The 10,728-nt window shown below is 33.4% G+C and overlaps 1 protein-coding gene across 1 annotated transcript in view; it reads left to right on the top strand.

The window, feature by feature from the left end:
- LOC109173487 (probable LRR receptor-like serine/threonine-protein kinase At4g36180) overlaps positions 1-1,694 on the top strand; it is a 32,786-nt gene extending 31,092 nt beyond the window's left edge. Inside the window, exons 2-3 of the mRNA XM_019322726.1 lie at positions 697-1,523; positions 1,661-1,694. Of these exons, the coding sequence (XP_019178271.1) occupies positions 697-1,523; positions 1,661-1,694 (861 nt within the window). The remainder of the gene's footprint in view (positions 1-696; positions 1,524-1,660) is intronic.
- The last annotated feature ends 9,034 nt before the right edge of the window (positions 1,695-10,728 follow it).

Genomic DNA, 10,728 nt, shown 5'->3' with positions numbered 1-10,728 from the left:
TTTGACAATAAATTTTCAGGGCCTTTATCACCTAACATTGGTAAGTTGCCCACCCTCAAACATCTTGATTTGTCTGCAAACAATTTGAATGGATCAATCCCTGAGTCATTGTTCACCAGTTTGGAAAAACTTGAGTATCTCTATCTTTATTCCAATGACTTTTCAGGACCTTTATCACATAGCATTGGCAAGTTATCAAGCCTCAAAGACCTTCATTTGTCTGGAAACAAATTGAATGGATCAATCCCTGAGTCATTGTTCATCCATTTGGAGAAACTTGAGTATCTTGATCTTTCTTTCAATGACTTTTCAGGACCTTTATCACCTAACATTGGCAAGCTGTCCAACCTCAAATATCTTGATTTGTCGTCCAATTCTTTTCAAGGAGAAATTCCAAATTCTATAGGCCAACTCAAAAATCTTAAAACCTTATATATTATGAAAAATTACCACTTGAATTCAAGTATTCCTTCTGAGCTTGGTGGTTGCACTAATCTCACTTACTTGGTTTTGAGTTCAAATTCACTCTTTGGAGTATTGCCTTCATCGTTGTCATCTTTGACAATGTTGTCTGAGTTTGATTTATCAGATAATTTTCTTTCTGATAAGATTTCACCTAATTTTTTCTCCAATTGGACCAAGCTAAACTCTTTGGATCTTCAGAAAAATTCCTTCAATGGAAGTATTCCATCAGAAATTGGTTTGCTCACAAATCTTGTATACCTTTCCTTGAAAGAGAACAAGATTCCAGGCACTATTCCACCAGAAATAGGAAACTTACAGAGTTTGACTTTCTTAGATTTGTCTAAAAATAGTCTTTTTGGTCCAATACCTAAAACAATTGGAAACCTCACAAGTCTCATTCATCTAAATCTTTCCACCAATAATCTTTTTGGAATGCTTCCACCTCAAATTGGAAACTTGCAAAATTTGGATATTTTATGGTTGTCAGAAAACCAACTCTATGCTCCAATACCTCACACAATTGGAAACCTCACACGCCTCAGTACTCTAGAGCTTTTCTCCAACAATCTCAACGGATCACTTCCACCTTGCATAGGAAAGTTGAAACATTTGATTGAAATAGACCTGTCAAAAAACAATTTCTCCGGTCTAATACCTCAGACAATTGGGAACCTCTCATACCTCCAAGTTCTAATCGTTTCTAGTAATAGACTCACCGGAACACTTCTACCTAAGGGTGGAAATTTAACATCAATGCATTTGTCTCCAACCATTTGCAATTTAGGTTCTCTCCTAATTTTGGATTTAGCCAACAATTTGTTACTTGGGTTAATTCCCCAATGTTTGGTTAACACCAATGAAGATCTTGTTGTGTTGGACTTGCACCAGAATCAATTTCACGGTTCAATTCCAACAATTTTTAAGGCAAATTCTTTGTTGACACTTAATTTGCGTGATAACCAATTGGAGGGAAATTTACCGCAATCTTTAATCAATTGTAAAGTGTTAGAAGTTCTTGATCTTGGACACAACAACTTGAATGGTACATTTCCAATGTGGTTAGGAGCTCTTCCGAAATTAAAGGTTCTTAGCTTGAGATTTAACCAGTTGAACGGTTCGATAACAAGTACGAGGATCAAAGGATATTTGTTTCCTCAACTTCGTGTCTTTGACCTGTCCTACAATGAATTTACAGGGGATTTGCCTACATGGTTTTTCAAGTATTTTAAAGCGATGGCAAGTGTTGATAAATATATACCACATGACGTATACCAAGACACCTATTATTGCAACCTTATCAACAGGGGTTGTTCCATTAGTGCGCGTATTGTACATCACTATGGAGAATCTATGTTGGTGGAAATGAAGGGGCAAGAGCGTCAACTTGTAAGTATAATATTTATCTTGTATAGTGCCATTGATCTCTCAAGCAATAAATTTGAAGGGCATATTCCAAATAGCATTGGAGATCTTCTTGCATTGCGCGAATTAAATTTGTCACATAACATGTTGGTTGGGCACATCCCCATATCTCTTGGAAATTTATCCATGCTTGAATCCTTAGACCTTTCATCAAATAAAATTAGTGGAGCAATCCCTGGGCAATTAGCAAGTATTACAACACTTGAAGTGTTGAATCTATCACATAATAAGCTCATGGGGTGCATACCTGAAGGTCGACAATTCAATACATTTGAAGCAAATTCATACCAAGGAAATAATGGATTGAAAGGAAAACCTTTGTCACGAGGTTGTGAGAATGGCCTAGCACCGCAACTTCCCACACCAAAGGATCTCCACCAAGAAGATGATTCGAGTTTTTTGACCGGATGCACTGTAAAAGTTGTGGCAATGGGTTACGATTGTGGTATTCTTTTTGGATTATTCATGGGAAGTCTCATGCTCCTAACTGGAAAGCCAGAATTCATTGTAAGGTTTGTTGAAGAAGAAACATACAGACTAGCAATGAAGATCAAACGAAGAAGATCAAAAACAAGAAGGAGAAGAAACTAGAGTCAATGGTAAGTACTCTTATTACACCAAAGCAATTAATTTGCAACTATATATGGTATGTTTTTGTTTGGTAATGCATAAGTGTAGATGAATGAAGTTATATACTATGAAGTGTGTTTACTAACTTTTGCAGCTCACTTGGCTTCTCTCCGGATGACAAATACTCGAGACAGAGGATGTTGTTGTTAAAGAAGTGGTTTGGTTTGTTGCCGACTCAGAAGCCACCTCCGATCCGAAGTACTATCGACTTTCATATATGATATATCTCTATACTAGTTAGGTGTTGTCACATGTTAATATGAGTTGTATGACTTTGGTATGATACCAAATGTTTCAATTCATGCATGATGAATAATGTCAATATGTTCATGTCTTAGAGCTTTCTTTAATTTCTAGTAAAATGGATTTGTTATGCCTATGTTTATTCTCTCAAAACAAAATTCTTCATTATTTCTCCTAGAGAGTTTGTTTTTTTCCTGATACAAAGAGTGAAAAAAAAAAACTAACAGAACTTTACAATTAGACAAATCTAAATTAGAAAACACTGATAATATTTGCAAAAATACGTGGTTTCATCCCTTTAGGAATGATAAAATAAAATAAAAATTAAAGACCGGCGACATAGGATCGGAGTAAGACATCATAATTAGTCACTATCCAATTTGTACATAAATTTGTTTGATTTAATTTATAAAAAATCATATATATAATTATGCAAGTCAAGCTCGGAAAAATTAATCAAAATATATAGAATTTGATTTATGAAATTGAAATAAATAAAAATAAAATAAAATTTGTAATAGAGATTCTTGACAATGTGTGCAGGGTCATTTATATATATATTAAAAAAACAATAATTATGTAACGAAAATAATTCATATATAAAATAAAATTTAGAGTGTGGATAGTTTGAATATGTTAAGAAAGGGGAATAATAAATTATTGGTCACAAGATCATTAAAATCATCACCATTTACCAACCACACACAAGAATAATCCAGATGTAGATGCCCCATTAAACCCCAGCCCTTGATATATTCATATTCCCTACAGTGTCCATTCAATATTTTATTCCTTAATTATTACAATAATCATGTGTTTTGGAGTTGAGTTAATGCTTATGAAAAAAGTGATTCTTCCGTGATCTGATACCAACTATCATAATGCTTATTATTAAACTAAAAGGTATAGCTAATAACAAATGTGTAACTTAATGTCATTTTATTATATTTACATAGTATATTAGTATATAGTGTCATATTTTAATAGTAAAATATTAATTTCGGTCCTTTAAGCTTCCGTTCAACCGCATGCATGCAATATAATACAAAAAACAGACCATATAAATTGGCCTATATGGCTATATGGATATTAAATATTGTTTTAATTTATTATTAGTTTAGTTTGATGGTTTCAATTCTGCTGCCATGCAAATAAAGGCAGACAATGATGGAGTGCAGATTTATAAATTATTTTGTCCTCGTACCACGTATCAATCAAAACATATAAAGTGGTTATTATTTCTTATAATTTCAGGTACAATATATACCCCCACCCCTACCAGGACTACGTGGTCTAATGGTATCCGGGTTGGACTTCCAATTGGAAGATTATGAGTTCAAGCCTCAGTGGAGGCGTTATTGGTTCTTTGTGTTTTAGTAGGTTGAGAAAGTATATGAACAGATGCTACAATGTAATAGAGCCAGTAACTTTCAAAAAAAAAATAAAAAAAAAAATATACCCCCACCCCTACACTGCATCAAAAACAAAATAAATATTGCGAAATAGGTGAAACATTATTTTCGTAGTAAATTAAAAGAGCACAAGTTCGATTCCTGCCAACAATTTCTCAGTCGAATCCTTTGCATGAGGAGTTGTTTTAATGCGATTTACACTCTTTTCTATATGTGGTTAATTTGTGTCCAATGCATACACACAAATAGTGGCTATGGGTTTCCTTCGATGTTCAAAATAAATAAATAAATTCTTTTTCATGGTACATTACTTTCAGAATCTAAAGTAACATATATGGAGGCAATAACAATTAAGTTGGTCGGACATTTGACTTAGTAACAATAATAGATTCTGGCCTAATGTAAATACCCCACCAAAACCAATACCATCCAAGGTTTTTGTGTGATGGTTGATTTCGTTGGAGATGTTGTTAAGGAACACGCTTGAGCTTGTATGTCGAGCTTTCCATGAAAGCACCAAAGATAGATTTAATTAATTCAAATGGTCCGAATTATTAAACCTGATAAATAAAGGAAATAGTAAATGAATGGTCAAGGTAAAATAATGGTGAAATAAATATATGTTGCGGGACAATTTATTTTGTATTGATAGTGAGATTGTAAGTTGATTACAAGGGATTGAATGCAATGTTATATAGCATAAGACTTGTATGCCTAGACCAAATAGATGAAGGTGTCCTAATCAAGACAAATAAATAGCTACTTATCCTACTAAGCCTCCAAACCGTCCCCTAAAAAGGAGGAACTAACTAGTTACAACCACCTCATGCTAAACTCATGGTGGATCACGAGACTAAGTCAAGGCCCATTACTCTGGGCCTAGAGACAGGCTCCGAAATCTCTTTGGGCCACTCAAGTCATCTTCTTGGACCCCGAACAATGGGCTCCGTCCTAGACTCTCGGGTCCCTATTATTGGGACATTTTCAATATATCTATCAGTTGTCTTTTATTCTTCACTGAATTCATGGTCACTATCCAACTTAAGAAACATTTGTAATGGGAGGGGCATTGTTAGCAATGGTGATGAATTTTAGCCAGTCAATTCATGGACCCCAAATGATTAAAAAAAACAATAATTATGTAACAAAAATATTTTATAAAATAAACTGTAGAGTGTGGACAGTTTGAATATGTTAATTAAAAAAGGGGAATAATAAATTATTGGTCACAAGACCATCAAAATCATCACCATTATACCAACCACGCAGAAGAATCCAGATGTAGGTGCCCCATTAAACCCCAGCCCATGATATATTCATATTCCCTACAGTGACCATTCAATATTTAATTCCTTAATTATTACAATAATCATGTGTTTTGGAGTTGAGTTATGCATGCTTATGATAAAAGTGATTCTTTCATGATTTGATACCAACTACTAGAATGCTTATCAATTATCATTACGCTAAAAGTTATAACTAATAATGAAGGTGTAACTCAATAAAAGAGCATATTTCTTGGCTGGGTATCATCACATGTACCGCACTAACTAATTTGTTCTCATCTTCTCCTTGTAATGATTCTCTATGTACTGCTTTGCTGCAGCTACCTTCTGCTTGGTAACGTTGGAGGCTTCTTCATTGGACAACTGCTTAGAATCTTCATTTCCACCACCCATTGAATCACTCTCCTGATTTGATGTTCTTGAATTATCGCGGGGGTGAAGCTTCTTCAACCAATTCCTCCGTGATTCCATGCACTTACTTCCCTTTCCCTTTCCCTCAATTATATATGATTTAACATACATACAACCTCCATGCTCATTGCAATCTTTCTCTACCCATTCCAAACAAAACCCCAAAACCGGCCTATCAAAGACACAATTTTTATCACAACCATGAATCTGGAACAACGTTAATGCATCAATTCTACATAAAACAGAGCCCAATTTCCTAGTTTTTGTTTTCAATGGATAAAAAAGGCATGAACCCAGGCTTCAGGTATCAATATTTTAACTTGAAAAGAAACAAAACTAAAGCTATAAGAACATTTGCAGAGAAAGAAATCGAGAGGCCCAATTATTACCGCGGAAACTTGGCGTTGGAGATATGCGAGTGCTGATACAGAGATATGGCAATGGCAATGGCAATATGCAATTGCAGCAGAAGAAAAGCAGAATCAGAAATGGTGAAATCAGTGGAGACACTTAAATTTTGATAAATATTGATTATTTATCAATATTAGTATATTTGAATTTATGTATATCTAATTTGTTAATTAGATAATATCAAAAGAGTTTGAATTTATCAAAACTCTTCTATTCTACCGCTATAAATAGGGCCTTTCATTTCTATGTAATCAGACATCCTAGGAAAAATCATAGAAAGCTTATTCAGAGATCACAATAAAAATGTGATCTAAAAGCCCCTCCTCCAATCAAATCATGTCTATTGATCCAAACCTCCATTGAAGATCGAGCCATTTGAACCCGGAGGCCCTTCAAGAAGAACAAGCTATATATACAAGCCCTTCTTTGAAGATCAAGCCACTTGAAACCCGGAGACCCTTCAATGGTGCAGTGTTCAAGACATCAATTGAAAAATCAGAGGGCATCCCAGAGACTTGTACTCACAACGCATTGATGCTTGATATGTAATTCAGAATTTTGAATTTAATATATTTTATTCAATTTTCTTTATTCACAAATTGGCATGCCCAGTGGGACAGCTCTGCCTCTCATCTCTTCATAGGCACTTTCAACCGATATGGGGGCAAACCCTGTATGAAATTTGAAACGGAAGAGGCTAAATGATACTCCTTGGCACGAGTTTAAACGGCCTCAGACTCCTTGGCACGAGTTTAAATGGCCTCATATCTTTCAAGGCCCCTTGGCATGAGTTGAAACGGCCTTATATCTTTAAGTTGTAGTGTCGAGACTTTCTTGCACTACATACTTTTGAGTGTTATATGCTCTCAAGTGGTGTACAAGCAAGTCTCGAGGGGCATTTGTAGACACTTAAATTTTGATAAATATTGATATTGATTATTTATCAATATTAGTATATTTGAATTTATGTATATCTAATTTGTTAATTAAATAATATCAAAAGAGTTTGAGTTTATCAAAACTCTTTTATCCTACAGCTATAAATAGGGCCTTTCATTTCTATGTAATCAGACATCCTAAGAAAAAATCATAGAAAGCTTATTCAGAGATCACAATAAAAATGTGATCCTGGAAGTAAAAGCCCTCCTCCAATCCAATCATGCCTATTGATCCAAACCTCCATTGAAGATCAAGCCATTTGAACCCGGAGGCCATTCAAGAAGAACAAGCTATATATACAAACCCTTCTTTGAAGATCAAGCCACTTGAAACCCGGAGACCATTCAATGGTGCAGTGTTCAAGACATCAATTGAAGAATCAGAGGACATCCCAGGGACTTGTACTCACAACACATTGATGCTTGATATGTAATTCAGAATTTTGAATTTAATATATTTTATTTAATTTTCTTTGTTCACAAATTGGCACGCTCAGTGGGACAGCTCTGCCTCTCAACTCTTCATAGGCACTTTCAACCGATATGGGGGCAAACCCTGTATGAAATTTGAAACAGAAGAGGTTAAATGATACTCCTTGGCATGAGTTTAAACGGCCTCAGACTCCTTGGCACGAGTTTAAACGGCCTCATATCTTTCAAGGCTCCTTGGCATGAGTTGAAACGACCTTATATCTTTAAGTTGTAGTGTCGAGACTTTCTTGCACTACATACTTTTGAGTGTTATATGCTCTCAAGTGGTATACAAGCAAATCTCGAGGGGCATTTGTAGACACTTAAATTTTGATAAATATTGATTATTTATCAATATTAGTATATTTGAATTTATGTATATCTAATTTGTTAATTAAATAATATCAAAAGAGTTTGAGTTTATCAAAACTCTTCTATCCTACAGCTATAAATAGGGCCTTTCATTTCTATGTAATCAGACATCCTAGGAAAAAATCATAGAAAGCTTATTCAGAGATCACAATAAAAATGTGATCCTGGAAGTAAAAGCCCTCCTCCAATCCAATCATGCCTATTGATCCAAACCTTCATTGAAGATCAAGCCATTTGAACCCGGAGGCCATTCAAGAAGAACAAGCTATATATACAAGCCCTTCTTTGAAGATCAAGCCACTTGAAACCCGGAGACCCTTCAATGGTGGAGTGTTCAAGACATCAATTGAAGAATCAGAGGACATCCCAGGGACTTGTACTCACAACGCATTGATGCTTTATTTGTAATTCACAATTTTGAATTTAATTTATTTTATTCAATTTTCTTTGTTCACAAATTGGCACGCCCAGTGAGACAGATCTGCCTCTCATCTCTTCATAGGCACTTTTCAACCGATATGGGGGCAAACCCTGTATGAAATTTGAAATGAAAGAGGCTAAATGATACTCCTTGCACGAGTTTAAACGGCCTCAGACTCCTTGGCACGAGTTTAAACGGCCTCATATCTTTCAAGGCTCCTTGGCACGAGTTGAAACGACCTTATATCTTTAAGTTGTAGTGTCGAGACTTTCTTGCACTACATACTTTTGAGTGTTATATGCTCTCAAGTGGTGTACAAGCAAGTCTCGATGGGGCATTTGTATTCACTTAAATTTTGATAAATATTGATTATTTATCAATATTAGTATATTTGAATTTATGTATGGATAATATTGATATTATCTAATTTGTTAATTAGATAATATCAAAAGAGTTTGAGTTTATCAAAACTCTTCTATCCTACAGCTATAAATAGGGCCTTTCATTTCTATGTAATCAGACATCATAGGAAAAAATCATAGAAAGTTTATTCAGAGATCACAATAAAAATATGATCCTGAAAGTAAAAGCCCCTCCTTCAATCTAATCATGCCTATTGATCCAAACCTCCATTGAAGATCAAACCATTTGAACCCGGAAGCCCTTCAAGAAGAACAAGCTATATATACAAGTCCTTCTTTGAAGATCAAGCCACTTAAAATCCGCAAGCTATATATACAAGTCCTTCTTTGAAGATCAAGCCACTTAAAACCCAGAAACCCTTCAATGGTAGAGTGTTCAAGACATCAATTGAAGAATCAGAGGACATCCTATATTTTATTCAATTTTCATTGTTCACAATCCGTACAAATGTATATAACACAACAAGGAGTAATAATAATAATAATAATAATAATAGTAAAAATAAAGAAATAATGTAAGAAGCAGAGAGGGAAGAAAGGAACAGCAAAAACGAGATTTACGTTGGTTGAAGCTCCTTGTTGTTCGCATGACGATGGTCTTCGCCCTTCATGGCTTCCCTCCCTCCTTTTTTATTTTTATTTTTATTTTTATTTATTTTTAAATTTATTATTGCACTAATATTATATTTATTATTATGGAGTATTATCTTATGAGTTCTCCTATATGTATTTCCAAATTTTATTCTCTCACTCTTAGTCTATGATGTTCTTTTTTGAAAGCCAAATTGAAATAAATTAATCACAAATAGTCAAATGACGAATACAAGTAGGATACCTAGAAAACCAAGTACGAAGAACATACTGAGAAGTCGTTGCTCTAACCAAAGTCATGATTGAATACACCCTTAATTTCTATAAATTCTTCTCTCTTCCTAACAAAATTTCCAAATTTCCTATCACAATGACCAATTCAAAGTATATAGATATGATAACTTTTATTTGTTGGACGCGTATTAGTAGAAATATAATAATGTATCATTTTTCTTTACCATCTTATACGGAGCTGTGGAAAATGGAAACGCCATGCATCACTCCAATATATCTACTACTTAGCTATCATTTTTTACGCGCGCGATGCGCGAAAATAATGCCTAATATTAAAATATTGATAAATAAAAATAATTACAAATTATAATTTAAATTATATATATATATATATATATATTAAACACACATATATGATTAAAAATTTATAAAAATTTAATTAAAATATAATCAACCATTAAATTAATTATATATTTAATAATTTTAATAAAATAATAATTAAAGAATAAGAAAAAGATATGATAGATATATGTGTATGATAATAATGATGGAGTTATTAATGTCAGAATTAAAAATTATAAAAGTGTAAGGGTAATTTTGTCTAACAAGAATGTAATAGGGACAATTTTGTCTAATAACATTGGAGTGTACAACATTTAAAATAAAATGGATATAGTTATTAGCATACAAAAGAGTGACATAAATCAAAGATATAAATTTGATTGTGACTTATTATGTTTATATATATATATATATATATATATATATATATATATATATATATATATATATATATATATATATATATATATATATAAACTCTAAATATCGCATTTGATTCTAAATTGTAATTGGAATATTTTGGTTTGGTTGCTATAGTATCTCTTTGGTTTGAACCAAATTATAGTAATAATTTGTTAGAGGGTAAATATGTCCATTTAACATTTCAGGGGGAAAAAGAGCCATTTAAATAATTCAGGGGGAAAAAGTGCTATAAGT

This window comes from Ipomoea nil, unplaced genomic scaffold, assembly GCF_001879475.1.
Source record: "Ipomoea nil cultivar Tokyo-kokei standard unplaced genomic scaffold, Asagao_1.1 scaffold0482, whole genome shotgun sequence".
Lineage (NCBI taxonomy): Eukaryota > Viridiplantae > Streptophyta > Magnoliopsida > Solanales > Convolvulaceae > Ipomoea > Ipomoea nil.
The sequence above is the reverse complement of the archived record's forward strand: the minus strand, read 5'-3'. Positions and strand labels throughout refer to the sequence as shown.